At 43.9% G+C, this 20,389-nt stretch overlaps 3 protein-coding genes and 2 long non-coding RNA genes across 6 annotated transcripts; 4 read left to right on the top strand and 1 right to left on the bottom strand.

Annotated features, from left to right (window-relative positions):
- Positions 1 to 7,377: 7,377 nt before the first annotated feature.
- Positions 7,378 to 8,970, top strand: LOC135617125 (mitogen-activated protein kinase kinase 5-like). The gene has a single exon (XM_065117063.1). The coding sequence runs from the start codon at positions 7,629 to 7,631 to the stop codon at positions 8,673 to 8,675; it is 1,047 nt and encodes a 348-aa protein (XP_064973135.1). The 5' UTR covers positions 7,378 to 7,628; the 3' UTR covers positions 8,676 to 8,970.
- Positions 8,971 to 10,561: 1,591 nt separating this feature from the next.
- Positions 10,562 to 11,477, top strand: LOC135617138 (pathogenesis-related protein PR-1-like). The gene has a single exon (XM_065117081.1). It carries the CDS (start codon positions 10,839 to 10,841, stop codon positions 11,397 to 11,399), a length of 561 nt encoding a protein of 186 aa, XP_064973153.1. The 5' UTR covers positions 10,562 to 10,838; the 3' UTR covers positions 11,400 to 11,477.
- Positions 11,478 to 11,624: 147 nt separating this feature from the next.
- On the top strand, positions 11,625 to 13,268 carry LOC135617119 (myricetin 3-O-rhamnosyltransferase UGT77B2-like). The gene is made up of 2 exons (XM_065117054.1): positions 11,625 to 12,259; positions 12,336 to 13,268. Exons 1-2 carry the CDS (start codon positions 11,770 to 11,772, stop codon positions 13,223 to 13,225), a joined length of 1,380 nt encoding a protein of 459 aa, XP_064973126.1. The 5' UTR covers positions 11,625 to 11,769; the 3' UTR covers positions 13,226 to 13,268.
- A 264-nt stretch (positions 13,269 to 13,532) lies between these two features.
- Positions 13,533 to 17,567, top strand: LOC135617144 (uncharacterized). Of its 2 annotated transcripts, none has more exons than XR_010488625.1 (5): positions 13,533 to 13,832; positions 13,908 to 14,231; positions 14,323 to 14,415; positions 14,514 to 14,647; positions 17,341 to 17,567. It is a non-coding gene; the product is annotated as an uncharacterized LOC135617144 (long non-coding RNA). The 2 variants fall into 2 exon arrangements; XR_010488623.1 differs by having other exon boundaries at positions 13,537 to 13,832; positions 14,518 to 14,647.
- A 396-nt stretch (positions 17,568 to 17,963) lies between these two features.
- LOC108952293 (uncharacterized) lies at positions 17,964 to 19,809 on the bottom strand. The gene is made up of 2 exons (XR_001977059.2): positions 18,453 to 19,809; positions 17,964 to 18,361 (listed from the first exon to the last, which is right to left on the bottom strand). It is a non-coding gene; the product is annotated as an uncharacterized LOC108952293 (long non-coding RNA).
- Positions 19,810 to 20,389: the final 580 nt, after the last annotated feature.

A 20,389-nucleotide genomic window follows, 5' to 3' on the forward strand; every position in this document is an offset into this window, starting at 1 on the left:
TTGGTAAGTTTCTGGCTCTCCCCCGTCAGTAAGCATAACATACTCATGTGGAGGATATCTGATAGAGGGTTGTCGCTCTCTAGTGGATCTTCTCAATAGAATCTCAATTGGTGGTGGAGGTAGCTGTTTAGTTGGTTCAGCATCATCAACTGTAGGTGTATCATCACTGGTATTCTCATCGCAATCTTCTTGTTCATCTCCCCCATGATCATCATGAACTACAGGTGAAGTAACTGGACCCAAACTCCAAGGAATATAAATAGAGGTTTCTGGCTTCTCAACATTTTCACCATCATCAAATAATTAGTCTTCAAGAAACATAACATCTCTGCTTCTAATAATCTTCTTGTTCACTTGATCCCATAATCTGTACCCAACTCTTCATGACCATATCCCAAGAAGATACATGCTTTTGCTTTACTATCAAGCTTGGACCTCTCATCTTTGGGAATATGAACAAATGCTTTACACCCAAAGACTTTTAAGTGATTATAAGATATATCTTTTCCTCTCTATACTCTCCGGAACATCACCTTGCAGAGGAACTGATGGAGAAAGATTTATCAGGTCAACTGTAGTTCTCATAGCCTCCCCCCAAAATGACTTTGGTAACTTGGTGTGGGAAAGCATACACCTAATCCTTTCTTCAATGGTTCTATTCATTCTTTCTACCACACCGTTCTGCTGAGGAGTTTTAGGAATTGTTTTCTCAAGCCTGATACCATGGAACCTGCAATAATTCTCAAAAGGACCCTTGTACTCGTCACCATTATCTGATCGAATACACTTTAGTTTTCTGTCAGTTTCTCTTTCAACACTGACATGAAACTCTTTGAAAACATCGAGTACCTGGTCTTTAGATTTCAAAGCAAAAGCTCACACTTTTCTAGAATAGTCATCAATAAAAGTAACAAAATAAAGAGCACCTCCAAGAGTTCTAGTTTGCATAGTACAAACATCAGTATGAACTAAATAAATAACATCTGATCTTCTAGATGATGGATATGTCTGAAATGCAACTCTATGTGTTTTTCCAACTAAGTAATGATCACAAGATTTAAGAGATGTACCTTGCAACTCTGGTAAGAACTGCTTTCTAGCAAGAGTTTGAAGTCCCTTATCATTGATATGTCCAAGCCTCTTGTGCCAAAGATCTATACTTTCACCTTTTCGAATTGTATTAATCTCTCCTTTGTGTAGCTTAGCTTCCATGACATAAAAAGAGTTAATCTTCTTTCCTTTTGTCACAATTAGAGAACATTTAGTGAGTTTCCATTTACTTTCACCAAAATAGTGTGTAAAGCCCTCATCATCAAGTCTACCTGTAGATATCAAGTTAAGACGAATATCTGGAACATGCCTTACATCTTTGAGTATTAATTTGCTCCCAATACTGGTCTCAAGCAAATATCTTCAATACCCACAATTTTAGATGTACCATTGTTTCCCATTCTTACATTACCAAAATCACCAACAGTGTAAGATATAAAGAAATCACCATGAGAAGTGACATAAAATGAAGCACCAGAGTCAATTACCCAATTACTGTCCTGAGCTACAAGGCTAACACAACCTTCATCACAGATTAGTGATATTACCTTCAGCAGTAATTGTATTGGTCTCTTTCTCATTTTTCTTCATTTCATTCTATTCTCGCTTCCAAAACCTACACTCTTTCTTCATGTGACCTGGCCTGTTACAGTGAAAACATTTGATATCTTTTCTAGACTTGGATCTTCCTCTATATCCATGTGGATTTCTGATATGACTTCTTCCACGTCTTTCTTGTTTTTTAGTAACAAATGCACCAGAAGAAGATTCACCCTGTTCTTTCCTTCTGTCATCTTTATTTAGCAAACTGTCTTTAACCATATCTATAGTTAGTGTCCCTTCTGGCGTGGAGTTACAAATAGTCACCACATACGTTTTCCAACTTTCTAGTAAAGAGCTAAGAAGTAATAATCCTTGCATCTCATCATCTATATTCATTTTCATAGCAACCAACTTGTTTGCAAGACTCTGAAATAGGCTTATGTGCTCAACAATGTTACCACCATCTTTATACTTCAAATTTACAAGCCTTCTGAGGAGAGAAATTCTATTTTCCACTATCTTTTTCGCAAAGAGGTTTTCTAACCTTTGCCAAACAATATCAGCTTTGGTTTCATCTCAAATATGCTCATGTAAGTTTATATCCATCCATTTTCTAATATAGGCAATAGCTTTTCTATGTTGAACTTCCCATTCTTCATCGTCTATAGTAGAAGGTTTATCTTTAACCATTATAGGCTTATACAAATCTTTGCAATATAACAAATCTTCCATCAGACGCCTCCAAGTGAAATAATTTGATGAGTTCAATTTAATCATACCATCTGACTGCTCAATTTCAATCAAACAAGAAAAACTAGCACAAAACAATCTGATGCTCTAATACCACTGGTTGGGAAAAACCTGTTAAAGCGGAATAATTCTTTCCCTCTTTGTGTATCAAAATAGGCTTCTCATCAAAATACCAGCACAACATAAACAATAGAGCAAAAAATCAATCACACAGTGAGACTAAATCTTTTAACGAGGAAAACTCAATGTGGGAAAAACCACGGGATCGTAGTCCTCCTCAAACTTCCACTATCAATAATAATGATAACGGGTTTACAGTAGGTCTTCTCTAGAATAACTAGAGGATCAAAATAACATCAAGATCATAGATCTTGGCTCAAGAAAAGCATATCTTCATCATGTAGGATAGATCTCCTCAAAAGAGAATTCTAGGTCTCACAGAATATATATCGCAGGAAAGTACCTTAGAGAGGGTAAACTGTAGATCAACATCGTTAGGATTGTAGAGTTTGCTGTAAAGATTCTCCACATAAAATTTGGGTTGAAACTGACAACGTTTGGCCATCTATCGTCATGTAGAAAAATCAGAAACCTAATCTTTCTCTCTTTATTTCTCTCTCTTCTTTCCTACAAGTTGTAATCTGATCTATTTTCCTCACTTTCTCTCTCCTCTTTTTAATTTTTTTCATTTGTTGATTTAGGCTTAATAGGCCCGATTGTCCAAGTCCACATATGGGCTGGACCCAACAATTGATGGTGGAGGTAGCTGTTCAATTGGTACAGCCCGCCATATGAGTTGGAGGGGGAGAATTGTTGGGTCCAGCCCATATGTAGGTTTAGATAATTGGGCTTATTGAGAGAGAAGATGAGGAAAATAGATCAGATTGCAGCGTGCATAGAAAAGATGAGAGAAAATAGAGAGAGAAAGATTAAGTTTCTGAGTTTTCTGCTTAACGATGGTGGCCAAACGTTGTCAGTTTCAGCCCAAATTTTATGTGGAGAATCCTTGCAGCAAACTCTACAATCCTAACGATGTTGATCTACAGTTTACCCTCTCAAAGGTACTTTCCTGCGATATATATTCTGTGAGACCTAGAATTCTCTTTTGAGGAGATCCATCCTACATGATGAAGATATGCTTTTCTTGAGCCAAGATCTATGATCTTGATGTTATTCTAATCCTCTAGTTATTTTAAAGAAGACCCACTGTAAACTCGTTATCATTATTATTGATAGTGGAAGTTTGAGGTGGACTACGGTCCCATGGTTTTTCTCACATTGGATTTTCCACGTTAAAAGATCTCACCGTGTGATTGATTTTTTGCTCTATTGTTTATGCTGTGCTAGTTGATATTTGCATTTGGATATCAAGTTGATATTTTGATGTTAAACCTATTTTGATAAAAAAAAAGGAAAGAATTATTCAGCTTGTCGTCCTTGACACTAAGCGTGGACTTTGTTAGGTTGAGGAACTAAATTAAACCTCCAACACCGAAGAAAAGTTTAGAGGCCTCATTCGTTTGCCTAAACGTTGACACTTAGAAGTCCAATAGGGCGTCTTGAGATACTGTCCGGTGTGTGTGTATAATTTTTTTGAAATGGACAAGGCAACAGGGCTTTCGAGGTACGAACCGTGGAAACATTAAACAAATTAGAAGAAGGATGTAGCGGTTTGTGTGTCTCATGGCGAATGAGGTGAAACTTGGATAGGCGTTTCTTTGGGATTAGCCTGACACTGTGTACTGGCTTTCACATGGGATTGTGAGAGGATTCAGACTTTTTTGCTTATTATCATGTCATTCCATTTCCAGTATTCATCGACTAATTTATCCGTGAACTCTTAAGGGCAGTGGAAAATTAGTATTTATTTTAGATCCAACGACATGATTTAGGGTTTAGAGTTTACCATTTAGCTATAATATAATTTTGTTGATCAATATATAGCAAATAGACGCCGTTGTAGATCTTAAAAGTGTTTTTACATATTCTGTTTTTGTATTTCTTAAAGATTTGATTGGGTGACTAACAATCAAATCCTTAATGTAGCATAAGTGTAGATCATGAGTTTGAATGTTGTAGTTATTTTTTTCAGTGTTCAATTAAAAATTTTCTACTTTTTTTTTCATGACATAGACTTAGTTTTCGTTTACACATCAGACCTAACCAACTTAGTTGTGAGAGGAGATATTAAAACATATATTGAGTCATATCCTCATAGCTCTCATAGCATTTTGAAGATTTAATTATGCGATCGTAAAGCTCATATGCTTAGGTTGGAAAATACCCACCCCAATATATACTTCTAACAGTATTGATCTACACAAACCCTTGTAAGCCAAGTTACTCGATAGAGTCCAAATGCAGTGGTAAAACGTGTGAATATAAGCTATGTTCCAACCAGTGACACGGGTTGATAAGTTGTTCTGCAAACTTAACGTCAACTTCATGTATACCTTCAAAGCAAGAAAGGAGTTGTGTATCATTAATGGAATCTCTAGTACATCAGAAGTGGGTATCAGCCACTTCTCTAAGTATCATTCATGGAATCTTTAACTTAGTACATCGAGGGTGGGTACCAGCTACTTGTAGCTTGAGATGCATGCGCGCACACCACCTGAACACAGATAAAGGAGAGAGTGAGAGGAAGGAAGGCAAATCCCTCTGCCCAACCTCTCGCTTTTGTATGGGATTCTCCGCTTCCTTCAGCTTTCCGCAGCCCACCACGTCGCGTCCACCTCTCATCCTCTCTCTCCTCTCTCGTGGAGGAATCATCCCGTCCCCACTCCTTTTGTTTCTTCTCTTTTCCTTTTTCACATTGCATGCAGAGTTCAATGATATCCTATCACTTTATCCTGCCTGCTACTGCTGCAACCTTTGCTGCCATGAATGAAACGTTGGGATTAGATTTGGGATTGCGCGAGCATTTGCTATATCGGGCACCGTCTGATCCTCTTTGAGGAGGATCAGATGAACCAGGTTTTCATCAGGCGGTGCTGGTGATTTCTACCACCCCCAACTTTTTCAGGTTTTGGGTCCACTCGCTTCAGCTGTTTGCCAGGTATCTTAAGAGTCGTGCTACCTCGACAATCCATCGAACAGTTGCTACTCAACATCTTTTAACTTATACATGGTGTAGTTGTTGGTGGTAGGTGATAGGAAAGGTTCCCGTAGCAGTCATAGAGCGACAACTGATGGCCATGAACCGACGTGGAATGACCCGACACGTGACTAGTGGAGAGAAGCTGACTTGGTAAAGTGCATCAACGACTCAGTGTCGCTCGGAACCATACGGGTTGACATTGTGCAACAGAGCTTTGGATGGATTGAGTCATGTCGTCGGAAACATACGGGTTGATCGCGAACGATCACACTGAACAAGATAACGGTGGACATTAACAACACGCATACCCTTGGGTCATCTCATAAGTATAAATGTCAACCTCTTAACCTGATGAAATAGAATCAAACTTTTGATATTACAAGACCACCTGCTAACTTAAACATCAGAGGGATCGAATCGAAAATTCTTTTTCCGGACTTATTGTATAGGAACCTAATGCAAGCAAGATAATTTGAATCCCACGAAATGTGCAACGAAAGCTAAGAGCTAACCCCCTAACCCGACCTCCCTTGCCCTGAGGACCGTGCATGATCGAATCGTACTGATTCGTGGGATACGGCATAAAGGTGTGCAACAGTAGGTACTACTTAGATTTGTTCTCGGTTATATTTCGACTGCTCCTACTTCATAGTTCAGCTGACGATGGTCAAAAGTCAATTGGATCCAGTGTTGAATCTAAATAAGACTAGCGCATGCATAAGCTTAAGCTTTATGCCAAAAGACATGCATGTAGTAATACTTCGTTTTCTTTCGTTAAAATATTGTTCTAAGTTATCTTCTCTGTTAAAATTTCTATATAATTGATCCTACTTATTTGGGAGTACTAGTAAATATTTTTAGATGAACTGTTGTTGGAATGATTGGTCAGACTGATAGATAATAACAACTAATAACATCGTTGACACGACCAGATGATTAATATTATACTGATCTGATTGGGTGATTTGGATACATGATGTCTACATGGGATGTGACCCAAATATCCCATATCTATGAAGACAAAAACACAATGTGCACCTTCTACCACACAAGGCCCTCTAGCTGTGCCATCTCCATTGACTTTTTTCTTGTGCCGTTTGGCCCAATTCTTTTAAGATGCATGTGATGCACAGCACATGTATGGTTGGATAATCAAGCATCAAGTTGGATACGTTTTCCTTTTGGATCAATTCACACCGACTATTTTCTCTCCCATGTCTTCTTTACAAAAAGAAGCTGAATTCCTGCATCGACTTTCTTAAAGCAATATTAGGCATATGAGGATTAGATTATGGATGACAACTTGAGCTTTATTTCCCAGGCTATTTTTTATTTCTCATAATTTTTATCTCTCAAATAAATAAAATTAAGATCATTGGAAATTTAAGAAATAAAGGTGCCAGCAGGCTTACTTTGGCTGAACCAGTCGTATTAGCATTTTCTTCATTATATATATGTATATTGATCTATTTATTACTACGCCAAAGGAGGTCAGAGGCTGTTTGGCATTATCTTTTTTACTCTTATAGATAGACAAAAAAAATTAGTCTATTTCCAAGTTATGTGTAATGTGAGATAACAGTTTATAAGTGATAGATTGATTAGTCAATTGAAAAAAAAATAAATTTATAATTATTTGAATGTATCAATTAACTTAGTTGATAACAGTTTATCTTTATTTTTTTTAAGAACAATATTTAAGCTTATTCTAATGGCAAAATAAAACTATCAGAAATTTAGAAAAATAGAAGGTTGACAATTGTATAGATCGATTTTTGAGTTGTAGAAAAATGGAAAAAATAATAGAATAATGTGACGGCAAGATGACCTCTAACTTCCATCGTTCCTTTTGGCACCTCACTCCCCCATTTCTTCTCTCCTTTCCAATTACCGCCACACCCATCTAATTTCTGAAATCTCTCCTCCTCCCCTTTCTCTCATTGCTTCACACCCAACTCAATCTAATAAGAAAATGACAGCCTCCGCTTCTGTTCTCTCTAGCCGCCTCCTTGCAATACAATACAGAACAAAGAAATCACAAATCTAAACCCACCCTCTCTCAATCATTCAATCCTTTCCTCTCTTCCTCCTTACCCACCGCCCACCACGCTCTCTCTCTCTCTCTCGCTCCGTTTCTATCGTTATAAAGCGTGTGCTCTTCTCCTCTTCTTGATTATAAGCGGCCATGAGACCCGGGCCGGCACCCGTCCGGCCGGGTCATCCCGGCATCCCGAGCAGGCCACGCCGCCGGCCAGACCTAACCCTCCCCCTCCCCCAGCGTGACCCCTCTCTAGCCGTGCCCCTCCCCCTCCCGCCGCCCTCCGCCCCGTCCACTGTCGGCGCCCCGTCGGCGGAGCCCACTCTTGGCCCCCCTTCCTCCTCCTCCTCCTCCCAGCCGCCGAGCTTGTCCGACCTCGAGCGGCTACGACGAATGGGCAGCGGGAGCGGCGGCACCGTGTGGATGGTCCGCCACCGCCTCACCGGGCGTCACTACGCCCTCAAGGTCATCTACGGCAACCACGAGGACGCCGTCCGCCGCCAGATCCTGCGCGAGATCGAGATCCTCCGCACCGCTGACAACCCCTTCGTGGTCCGGTGCCACGCCATGTATGACCACGGCGGCGAGATCCAGATCCTGCTCGAGTTTATGGACGGCGGCTCCCTCGAAGGCCGCCGCATCACATCCGAGTCCGTCCTCGCCGACGTCGCTCGCCAGGTCCTCGCTGGGCTCGCCTATCTCCACCGGAGGAGGATCGTCCACCGCGACATCAAGCCCTCCAACCTTCTCATCGACTCTGGCCGCCGCGTCAAGATCGCGGACTTCGGCGTCAGCCGAATCCTGGCGCAGACCATGGACCCCTGCAACTCCTCCGTCGGCACCATCGCGTACATGAGCCCGGAACGGATCAACACCGACCTCAACCACGGTATCTACGACGGCTACGCCGGCGACATCTGGAGCTTCGGCCTCAGCATCCTCGAGTTTTACCTCGGCCGCTTCCCCTTCGGCGAAAACCTCGGCCGGCAGGGGGATTGGGCGTCTCTCATGTGCGCCATCTGCTACGCTGATCCGCCGGAGGCGCCATCCACCGCCTCCCGCGAGTTCCGGAGCTTCATCTCTTACTGCCTCCAGAAGGAACCGGCGCGTCGCCTCACCGCGGTGCAGCTCCTCCAGCACCCGTTCATCGTCAACAACCAGCCCTCCCCCTTGACATCCTCCGCCCACCCCTAATCCCAGTTCGGATACATCGAACGATGAATGCCGAAAGGAGAGAGCTCAATGGGCGTGGGCAACCGAACAGGTGCCAGTCTTTCCCGACCTTCCTCGCTGTTTGATCGGACTGGATATGAGAAGCGCGAGCTCGACGGTGCGGGAAATGGGATAGGTGTGTCTTTTATCCTGTTTTCGATTTGAAGCTAGCTTTTCGTTACCTTTTCTTCTTTGATCTCGAGTTCATAAGACATGGATTCCTCCAAACGTGTTGGCGACTTTGTTTAGATCAAGATGGATGGTTCTGTTTTCTTCATCGTTCCATTCTGTTCTTGTTCTTCCTGATATTGTGGTGGTGGTGATGGGAGCGAGTTGATGTGGAAATTAATCCACCATTTCTGTCCTTCTTTTTCTTCGATGTGTTAAGATTTGGGCTCTGCCGCCCATTTCCTCCTCCCCCCTCTGTAGCTGGGCGTATGGATTTGGTCGTTGGAGTTGCATAGATTTCCTTGTCGTCGAGAATGAATAAATGAGTGGCGCATTGAAGGACGGAACGGAGGTCGGGGGGAGCAGCGAGAGCTCTCCATTACGGGAGACATATGTCGTGGCCGGAAAGCGAGATTGTGCTGATGAGGAAAAGGAACACCATTAATGGGATGCATGTGAGGAGGAGGAGTACAATGCTTGGCACTCCCAATGGGATGCATGTGATAGAGAGCTCATGTCAGCAGCAGCAGCTCTGCACCAGTCTCTATTCACATCAAGTGAGTTGGAAGGAAGGAAGGAAGGGGACGATGCAGCACAAGCCTTCCTCTCCTTTCCATGTTAAACCTCTTTGGTAACCAGTGAAAAGGACAGAGTGATGGCTGGCTTCTAGCTATATTATCGATGAATCTAATCTTAGGGCCGCCAAACACATCTCCTGAGATTGAATTCGGAGCACTTGTGGTGGATATTCGACATAGGAAATTAGTTTGAGGTCAAACATGTTAAACTATTTTGTTCAGGTGATCAGCAATTTAATTCCCGAATCCAATGTTGGTAGCAGTTTCTACCTCAGTCTCTAGTTGAACACCTTTCTCCTCTCTTCATCGGCCCAGTAATGTTCTCTTGCTGGCTTCCGGTTGCCATGGTGGCCTTGGGCTGAAATCGGATCTGCATGGATTGCAATGTGACAGATTAATGGTCGAGATCGACTTAAAAGCTCCATAAATAACACACAAAATTTGATGTCAGAACAGCAATCAAGCTATAGGTTTTGTCTACTAGCAGTATAAATATGCAGCGCAACAGGGCATATGGATATGTCCTCTGAAAACAGATTGGAGGAACAGTACTAAAGGTGGTAATTAATGGCTATGTACGATCTCTTCCTACCAGTGATACTTCCAGTCGCTCACATGGGACCATGTGAAGTCCAGTGGCGTCATGTGTACATTCTCTTCCGCTTATATAACACGAAATAAATACGCTCGTTATCGTATTGTCATGCTATGGTTTCATCAACGCCTGACTTCGCAATTACTGGGGGGGGTGTCGTGTCGGCCCAACTACGTCCATCGCATTCACTAACTCCATTCATGTGGTTCTACGACTACGACTCGTGCCAGCCACCCTGCGTTACACCCAGTTGGTGTGGATGGAGGCGGAGCACCCGCCTCGGCTGCGCCCTGGTGACGTGCAGCACCGGCGACACCTTCTTCACATGCAACTACATTCCCCATGGCAATGTCTTGGGTCAGAAACCCTTTTACTGCATTCATCGTCTCAACCCATACTGTTCGATTCTGAGTCCACATTGTCAACTATATGTATACTTCCCTCGTGATGCCACCTCAATCAGGAGATGGTCACATGACCCGTCCAGGGGAACAAACCACATAGCAATCACGGGAGGGATCTGAGGAATGCTTTTGTTACTCCCCTCGCAATTTGTCGGGCCCCAGCAACGAAACGATATGACTGGAGGGAAACTGGGACCCATTGTGGGAACGACGCCATCGTCCAATCGAATGGCTTCCTCAGTCAGGATTGCGAGTAAAAAATGGGGCAGCAAAAGGTAATTTTGCTTTGCTCATTCCCAAAGTCACGAGAGCAACAGTCGCACGGCCGCACTTTATAGCCGTCCTCGCTATCTCCATTATAGCCGTCTCTCCTCGTCCTCGTCCTCCTCTTTCCCTCGCCATGAGCAGTCTTACGCTTCTCCTCCTCTTCCTCCACTTTTCGACGAGCCCCTCGTACGCCTCCTCGCCATTGCTGGCTTCCCCCATCAACCAAACCATCTACAACATAACGAAGACGCTGTGCTGGGGATGCTGGGCGGAGGCCGTCCAATTCCTCTACGCCCACAACGTGGTTCGGGCTACCCACTGGGAGCTCCCCCTGGCCTGGGACCCAACCCTCGAGTCCTACGCCCGGTGGTGGGCCACCCAACGGAAGGGCGACTGCCGGCTCCAGCACTCGTTCCCCGACGGCGGCTTCCAGCTCGGCGAGAACATCTTCTGGGGTTCCGGCTCGGGGTGGGGGCCTTTGGACGCGGTCCGTAATTGGGCCGGGGAGGAGCGGGACTACTCGTACGCCGCCAACGCCTGCGCCCCGGGCCGGATCTGCGGCCACTACACCCAAATGGTTTGGAAGGATACACGTCGCCTCGGATGCTCCCGCGTCGTCTGCGACGGTGGTGGTGTGTTCATGACGTGTAATTATTTTCCACCTGGAAATTACATCGGAGAGAGGCCGTATTAGTGATGTAAAAAAGTACTTGGAATCATAATGTTGATGTATGCGCCTAATAAATATGGACATATGTCCGTGACCGGTTAACTTGCTCCGACAATGACAGCGTGGCCCCTTGATGGTTGTCCGCCATCTAACCGTCCAATTATTGTCGTGATTCGAATAATAAATCTTATCATCTTCGTAAGAACATTTTGTCATAAGATGATGACACGTCGCCTCTGTAGCCTTGGAATTAGGTGAGACCGGGCAACGGCGAGAGCTCACTTATGGACCTTTTATGACGGCCGCTCAACAACACGTCTTCCTCTACCACCTGCAGTTCCCTCTATAAACATCCGTACCTCGCCCTCCTCCTCGACCAGCCGCAGTGCCCCCCATGGGATCCCCTGCATCCAAGCAGCACGTAGCCTTCGTTGCATTCCCATTCGGTTCCCACCCGGGAGCCATCTTTCCCGTCGCACGTGCCGTCGCCGCCGCTGCCCCCTCCGCCGTCGTCTCCTTCCTCGCCACCGCTCGGGCCCTCGCTTCCCTCCCCGCTGCCGACGATACCCCGAACCTCCGTTTCGTCCCCGTCGCCGACGGCGTCCCTGACGGATCTCGGCCGCCGCGGGAAGTCCTCGAGCTGATCGGCCTGTTCCTGGAGGCGACGCCGGGGAACCTGAAGGAGGGGATTGCGGCGGCGGTGGCGGGCGCAGGCGGCGCGCCGGTGATTTGCGTCGTGAGCGACGCGTTCGTGTGGAAGTCCGGGGAGGTGGCCGAGGAGATGAGGGTGCCGTGGGTCCCGCTGTGCCCGGGCGGCACCGCGGCGTTGTCCGCCCATCTCCACACCGATTTGCTCCGCCGAAAGCTCGGGGTTGGCGACCAAGGTTGGCAGGCACATCTCCTCCGTTATTATACGTGCTGTGTTTATGTATGTGGTACGATGGTTCTGTTCGTGTGCAGCTTTAGCTGGCCGCGAGGAAGATCTCCTCGACTTCATCCCCGGCCTCTCCGTGCATCGAGTCCGCGATCTCCCCGAAGGAGTCGTCACCGGCCCACTCGACTCCCCCTTCTCCGTCCTCCTCCACCGCATGGCCGACAGGCTCCCCAAAGCCGCGGCCATCGCCTTCAACACCATTCCAGGCCTTGAACCCGCCATCGAGGAGAGCTTGGCCACGGTATTTTCCAAGCCCTTCATCATCGGCCCCTTCCACATCCTGGCCCCGCCCTCCGCGCCCGCACCCGATCCGAACCGCTGCCTCCCTTGGCTCGACCGACACCGCCCCGATGCGGTGGCATACGTCAGCTTCGGCTCCATCATGACCCCGCCGCCCGCCGAGCTGGCCCAGCTGGCGGAGGGCTTGGAGGCGAGCGGCGTCCCCTTCATCTGGTCACTGAAGGAGACGGCTCGGGAGTGCCTGCCGCCGGGGTTCTTGGAGCGGACCAAGGAGAGGGGGATGGTGGTGGGCTGGGCGCCGCAGCTGGCGGTGCTGGATCATCCGGCGGTCGGAGCGTTCCTGACGCACTGCGGGTGGAACTCGGTGCTGGAGGGGATCGTCGCCGGTGTGCCGATGGCGTGCCGGCCGCTCTTCGGGGACCACCGGATGATCGCCAGGTCGATGATGCTCGCGTGGGGAAACGGCATCGGGTTCGAAGGCGAGGCGATGACGAAGGACGGGGTGTTCAAGGCTTTGGACGCGTTGCTGAGAGGAGAAGAGGGGAAGAGGTTGAGGGCGCGAGCGGCGGAGCTGAAGCAGATGGCCAACAAAGCGGTGGCGCCCGGCGGGAGCTCCACCAAAAACTTCGCTTCGCTACTGGATTTCCTTCTGCCTGAAATTAAATTAAACTCTTAATTGTGTTTTACAGTATGAATAATGTGTGATTATTGAATTCCAAGACCATTACCTCACCAATTAATTGATCCAATAAAACAACAGAGTGACGAACGACTCTTCGAATTCCATCATAATCAAGTCCAGGGCGACACGTGTCCTATCGTTCGATGTGGCAATGGGCTCCGTGTCAAAATGTGCAGTGCACATCATATATATATATATATATACATTGTGTCTTTATATGCTTGCATACGTACATACATACGTGCAAATACACGGGGAGAACATAATCCCTCGGGCGCCAAGCCTATTTATTGCTTCCAGTGCATCGCTTCGGCGTTTAACTTCCATCTCCTCTCAAGAAGCCACCGTTTTCCCTCTTCGCCGCACCTCGTCCTCCTCCTCCTTAGCGAACTCGAGGACCGATCTCCGATGCCTCACGTGTCGGATCGTCGAGCCCTGACGACGGTGGTGGCCATGGAGGTCGCAAGAAACGGTATGGTTGGCTGAACACCTCCCGACGCTCGTTGAAACCCCGTCGAAATCCTACTCGAATCCCTAGCCTCCGATGGCTCCCGTTGCTGATCGTAGATATCTATATCTCGCTGCGCGGTAGCTCGATCAGGTGAGCTTTCTCGTCCCGTTTCTTGATGGGGGTTTAGTCGGGTTCTTTGCGGTTTTGAGATGTTCTTGGGAGCAGGTCTTCCACGAAGTGGAGGTGATCGTGAAACGGTACGAGATTCGTCGCCTTCTAAAGGCCTGGTTGAAACCCTCGTGGCCCGAACCGCAGATGGGCCCAAGTTTTTGGATCATCGAGCCGTAGGGGTGGTGGCTACTTGATCAGGTGCATTGTCTCTCCCAATCTAGATGTGGATCTGTTGTGTTTTCTTGGGTGCTTTATGGTTCTGCGATGTTATTGGGGCTGTTCTTTAAGTATTGCGTTCGACGCATTCTAAAGGCCCCCAACCTCAGATGACGCACGTTTTGGATCATCGTGCTGTAGGGATAGCGGCTACTTGATCAGGTGCTTTCTCTCTTCCCCAATCTTGATGTGGATCTGTTGTGTTTTATTGGGTTCTTTCTGGTTCTGAGATGTTATTGGTGGTGTTCTTTAGTTCTTGTGTTTTCGCCGCCTTCTAGAGGCCTCCAACCGCAGATGGCATACGTTTTGGATCATTGAGCTGTAGCGATGGCGACTGCTTAATCAGGTGCGTCCTCTCTTCCCAATCTTGCTGTGGTTCTGATCTGGTTGTATATTCTCGAGCTCTTTATGGTTCTGATATGTTATTGGGGGATATTCTTCGAGGAAGTGGAGGTCGCCAAGAAACGCCATGGCAAACCAAACACTGCTGTTCTTCACGGAGGCTTGCATCTGTTGCTGGGACGTGAATTCTGCACGCCAGGTGTTTGAAGAGATGCCCAAACCGGATGGCTGTGCTGGTAAGTCTCCTACGTGATTTTGTTGAAGGTAATTGTAGCTTTGTAGTTTTATCGCTTGGTAATCTATTATTATGATGCTATTATGGAGTCATGTTTTATAAAGAAGACTTCCCAATCATGAATAGGAAAGGTCTAATGTGCTCCATAGAATTGGAAGACTTAACGATTAGGATAGTTGTAATAAGTTCTTTATGTTCAAGAAATCACTAGTTGTAATATATTCTTTATGTTCAAGAAATCATTAGCGCAACATACGAACAACCTATTGATCATATATACTTTTCATATGAACAATATATATATATATGATACACCTCTTGAGTACTACTAATAGTTGATCAGCTTGACTTAGAAAAATCTTACCAAGGCTAGTGACCATCCAATTGTATGATGTTGTTATTCCTCTGTTTTGATGATTGAGGTGCCTTGTTTTCATATGTTTTCTTGACTGGTATCATATAATTTGCTTCAAGACTTGCTAGCTTTGATAAATAAGCAGAATGTTGATGTAATGTTACTTGTGGATTGTGGACACAGCATATTACAAATAAATTTGCATTCCCTCAATTTTGTATATATAGGTCATTAGTTGTCGAGCTGGCATATGCTAACACTGTTTGCACATACACTTTAATGGAATCAAATGATTTGACCGACAACATTAACCTGAATCAAATGGAGTTTTTTAGCTGGTTTCTTCAATGTGTTTTTTAAATAGGTTCTTCCTTGCATGTAATATGAATTTAAAGGGATATGGTACATGGTATATAGCTATTTCCCGTTCTCTTTTCTGCAGATCAGTTTTGCCAATAACTTGTTTTTTTTTTTACAGTGTTTGGTTTTGACGTTGTATATGAATTTCAAAGGATATTTCAATATCAATTTAATCAAAATAGGGATCTCAATGCTAGAAACTGTTGTTGAGTTATATATAAGAAAAAAAAAGGAAAATAATTACATAAGAAAAATAAAAATAAGAAAAAAAATGTAGTTCTTATTCTGTTCTATTAAGAGACCAACCAAAGCAGCAACTGTAAATAGAGAAAAAGGGATGAAAGATGTGTATCATTTTTGGCTTAGCCCTAAGAAATGCATATTATAGTTCCTGGGGATTTAGTCTGTTAATATTAGAAAAAAGAATATATATTCAATAAAGAACTCTTATAAGACAGTTCTTACTCTGTTCTATTAAGAGACCAACCAAAGAAGCAACTTATGTAAAAGAAATTTTTTGTAAATTAGTTGTAAGGCTATTTATGTTTTATGGATCTGAAATTTGAAGTATCTAGAAATTCTTCTGTGACATTAACATAAAATGAGATGGAGATGAAGATGTTGAGATTGTTGTCTAATATTGTTATAAAAAGATCGATATAAATAATAACTTCATTCGTGGTTGCACATGTCCATAGGAAGTATTAAAAAAGATTATTGAAAATAAAATTTCAATTCCTTCTACCTTTAAATTTCATAATTATAATATTTAATATATTTCTTAACAAGAAATTTTTAATTTTTATAATTTTTAATGAAGTTAATGTCGTTTTTTTTTTCTTTTTTATTTAGTTTTAAATTTCATTGAAATAATAAATTTCAATTTCATTGGAAATTTATTTTAATGAGTTCAACAAATTCTAAATTAAAAAATTATCAGGATTTTTGTTCAACAATTTTAAATTCCAAACTGATGACTATCTTTTAAATTTTGTTTGGAAAAAAGAATGATGTCAAACAATCAAAGCTGACAGAAAGAACAAAGACCACAAAGAGAAACTCCAAAACCAAATATTTTCTTGCATCACCAAAATCTAAAAATATTCAAGTTACACCAAAGAACCCATCCCAACCAGGTGGGTTCAAGTTATACATACATCAAACTCTGACCGATGAGGATCACTTATTTACAATTTTCACTGAGATTCAAGTCTATTTTAATAACAGGAATTTGATAATATGATGAAGCAAGAACATAGAAAATCAAAGGTAACCGAGGTCAACTTGAAAGAATCATTGCAACAGTAGCACAAAATTGTAGAAACCTGCATTTGATATTATTAAAAGGTTTTTGGCCCGTATTCCCTCGATTCACATAGTCCCAGCAAAAACAAAACAAGGTTTTCATAGCCCAGCTACCTTAAAAGCTAGAAAAGGGGCGAAAGTTCAAGAAGGGAAAGGACGTATTCTTGGGAAATTAGCAAACCATTTCTCCACTTGTAATCATAGGCAGTTTATAACCCCATAAAACTTGATGTCTTTATCAAATGTTGAATAGCCCATGATCTTTATAGTCCAGCAAGGACAGAGCAATGGGGAATGTAAAGACAATACACAACTAAAAGTGCCACATTTAACCCACATAAAAGGGAATGGAAATATTCCTAGGAAACTAGAAAAATGTTTCTTTAGTTTACTATCTAATCAGCATATAATTCATTAAACCAGACCCTAGCACTCATAAGTTCAACTCTAACAAGTGAAAGGAAGTTAATAGGTGTTGTGTGTTTTTTAGATGAGGTTTTTTAGATGAAGTTAATATGGTTCGACCAAAAATAGTTTAATCATCTTTCCACCTCAATTTGCTACAGAAAGTATTATATTCAAAATGCTGGAAGAATAGTCATCTCATTTGTCAGTTATAAGCAGATTATTTGCTAATCAAAGTATATAGACTGACAAAGATCATTTGCCTGCAGTGCTGCAGGGATCAAATTAAGCATCCACCATTCCAACAATTCCAACAACTTGGTTGCCAAAGCCTGATATGACTGCATTGGATGGGCATCCTACCTACGATGAGCATTTATGGTGTTGATCATGGGCTGACCCTTTGTAAATTCAATTGTATATTATGTAAACAAGCAGCCATGATAGCCTTTAATTAAAAGAATGAAGATTTAATTTCAAAGATAAACTCTAGTTTGCTAGCAATAAGATCAGCGTTTATATCTTTCATTTACTTTGTAATGCTGATCACTGTGGAATAAACTTCAGTTATCATTTTGCATTAATAAATAATATATATTCATAAATGAATATAGTATCTTCTTCCAAATTCCAACATTACTCCAAAGCTCTCATTTGTTTCTCTGCAGCAAATATCAAACAACTAAATCGTAAATGTTGTCATGATCATTTGCAAGGTTTGGCATGCCTCGAGTGGCAGTCTATATTTTGTTGCACGGACTCTGTAAAGATGCATACACGAGACATGATAAGCTGGCATAAATCCACATAATATACCAATATCTTGGTGACAGTCGAGGCATAATTTGGTACTCACCGAAATGGCGTAGTAGGTTACACTCGCTTTGGTTGATGTAAACAAGAGCAAATGATAATTAATTATGCATTTCTTGGCAACCTCCACTTCCTTAGATAACAGCCTCAATAACATCTCAGCACCATAAAGAACCTAAGAAAACACAACCAGATCCACACAAGATTGGGAAGAGAGAATGCACCTGATCAAGTAGCCGCCATCGCTACATATGGTTGGGATCCGGTTGGGGGCCCTTAGAGGGCGGCGAAAACACAAGAACTCAAGAACAGCCCCAACAACCATAAAGAACTCGAGAAAACACAACCAGATCCACATCAAGATTGGGAAGAGAGGACGCACCTCACCTGATTAAGTAGTCGCCCTCGCTACAGCTTGATGATCCAAAACGTGGACCATCTACCGTTGGGGGCCTTAAGAAGGCGGCGAAAACACAACTAAAGAACACCCCCGATAACATCTCAGAACCATAAAGAACCCAAGAAAACACAACAGATCCACATCAAGATTGGGAAAGAGAGAATGCACCTGATCAAGTTGCCGCCATCCCTACAGCTAGATGATCCAAAACGTGGGCCATCGGCGGTTGGGGTCCGGTTGGGGCTACGAGGGTTTCGACGAGGCAGGCGACGAGTATCATTATTGTGGTCGTGAAATCATGCATCAAATTTAAAGATGCGAAACAATGATTTATCAAATCAATTTTCATTCATCAAATTAATTTTCATGTCGAAACTCACCCGTGGAGCTTAATCAAACCCCTTGTCGGTGTATCGATGTTATGCCGACGTGACCAAATGAGGTCGGAGTGAAGAGCAAGTGGGCCTAATATGTACGCTATGGATAATATCATTTTCGCCTATCACAAAATGTTCTTGTGAAAATGATAAGATTTATTATATAATTAGTTATTGAATCATGACAAAAATTGGGTCGTTTGGTGGCAGACGAAACATTTAGGGGACACGTTGTCATTGTCGAAACCAACTAGCCACGGACATGTGTCCATGTGTGCTGACCTTATTACGCGCATACATCAACGGGGTATGGCCACCTAAACCAAGATTCCAAGTGCTTTTTTACATCACTAATACGGCCTCTCTACGATGTAATTTCCAGGTGGATAATAATTACATGTCATGAACACATCCCCACCGTCGCAGACGACGCGGGCACATCCGATCCGATCGTTCCCCATGATTCCACCCCGCGATTTTAGCCTACGCCACTAGAGAAGCATCGCAAATCAAGAAACAGAAAGAGACACAAAGAAGGAAAGAAGGCGATCGCCAGAAGAAAGAACAAGAAAGATGGGGGTTAAGATTCTGATCCACGCCATCAAAATGACTTCCGAAATCAAGAACGAGGAGAAGGGGGAGAAATCACGACAACTGCTAAAGTTCGAAGATTAGGATTGAGACAATCGACCTACAAGAGAATGGATTCTATACAATTGGTGCTGGGAAGGGGATCGGCCCGGGCGGTAGCCTCCGTTTCAACCTCATCCTCCTCCATCCCGCAACGGGATCTGGTCTCGCCTAAAGGTGATGGCGAAGCCGCTTCTTGAAAGACACACATCAAATCAAAGAAGGGAAGAAGAAGATCACGAGTGGAGAGAACAACTGAGAAGGGGGTTAGGGCTCCGATCGACGCTATCAAAATGACATCACAAACGAAGCAGGGAAGATATCACGAGAACCGCTAAAGATCGAGGATTAAAGTTGAGATCAATCGACCTCGAAGAGAGTGAAGCTTACCCTACTGGCGCCAGCAAGGGAATCGGCCAGGGGCGGGGCGGGGCGGACCGACAGCCTCCACTTCACCCTCTTCCTCCTTCGTCCCATCCCAGATCTGATCTCTTCCGAAGGGTATGCCGAAACCGCTTCTTGAAGAGGGGGAGAATGAGATGGGATTCAAACCACACCGTATATATATATCAACAGAATCCACCAAAGCCCGAATCCGATAAGCTTGTGGATGCAAACGTTAGTATTAACTCGTTATCGGGTGTGGATCCGAGATCCATACTGATACGCTTGTTGGATCCATAACAATGAGCTGCAGGCCCCCATAAACTGCAGCCCCATCAAACTGTAGTCCATCACGAGCCTTGGGGAACCCACGTGATTTCGGCTGGCAATTATTGAGATGCATACTCACAAACGAAAAGATAATATAATATTTAAGATCAATTTTGTGTATCATGCGACTAACTCTAGTATTAGTCACGTCAGACTTATTTCTAGTACTAGTTTAAGTTGTCATGTGAATCACTTCTAAAAGTGGTTCCAGTTAGTATGGAAGAGTCTGTCTAAATGCAGAGGAACGTATATAATGAATCCCCAGAGGGAGGGTTAACCAACTTTGGATCCTCTTGGGGGGCAATCCATTTAGATCTTGAAAAGGTTGACAAAAGGGGAATCCAGTTGGAATGATGAGATGGGTTCATAAGGGGTGGTGGGGTC

Source organism: Musa acuminata, chromosome BXJ1-3, assembly GCF_036884655.1.
Source record: "Musa acuminata AAA Group cultivar baxijiao chromosome BXJ1-3, Cavendish_Baxijiao_AAA, whole genome shotgun sequence".
NCBI classification, from domain to species: Eukaryota; Viridiplantae; Streptophyta; class Magnoliopsida; order Zingiberales; family Musaceae; genus Musa; species Musa acuminata.

Coding starts and splice junctions, on each gene's coding strand:
- LOC135617125 (XM_065117063.1), top strand. CDS start 7,629: ATGAGACCCGGGCCGGCACCCGTCCGGCCGGGTCATCCCGGCATCCCG.
- LOC135617138 (XM_065117081.1), top strand. CDS start 10,839: ATGAGCAGTCTTACGCTTCTCCTCCTCTTCCTCCACTTTTCGACGAGC.
- LOC135617119 (XM_065117054.1), top strand. CDS start 11,770: ATGGGATCCCCTGCATCCAAGCAGCACGTAGCCTTCGTTGCATTCCCA. Junction 12,260..12,335: donor GCTCGGGGTTGGCGACCAAG/GTTGGCAGGCAC, acceptor GTTCGTGTGCAG/CTTTAGCTGGCCGCGAGGAA.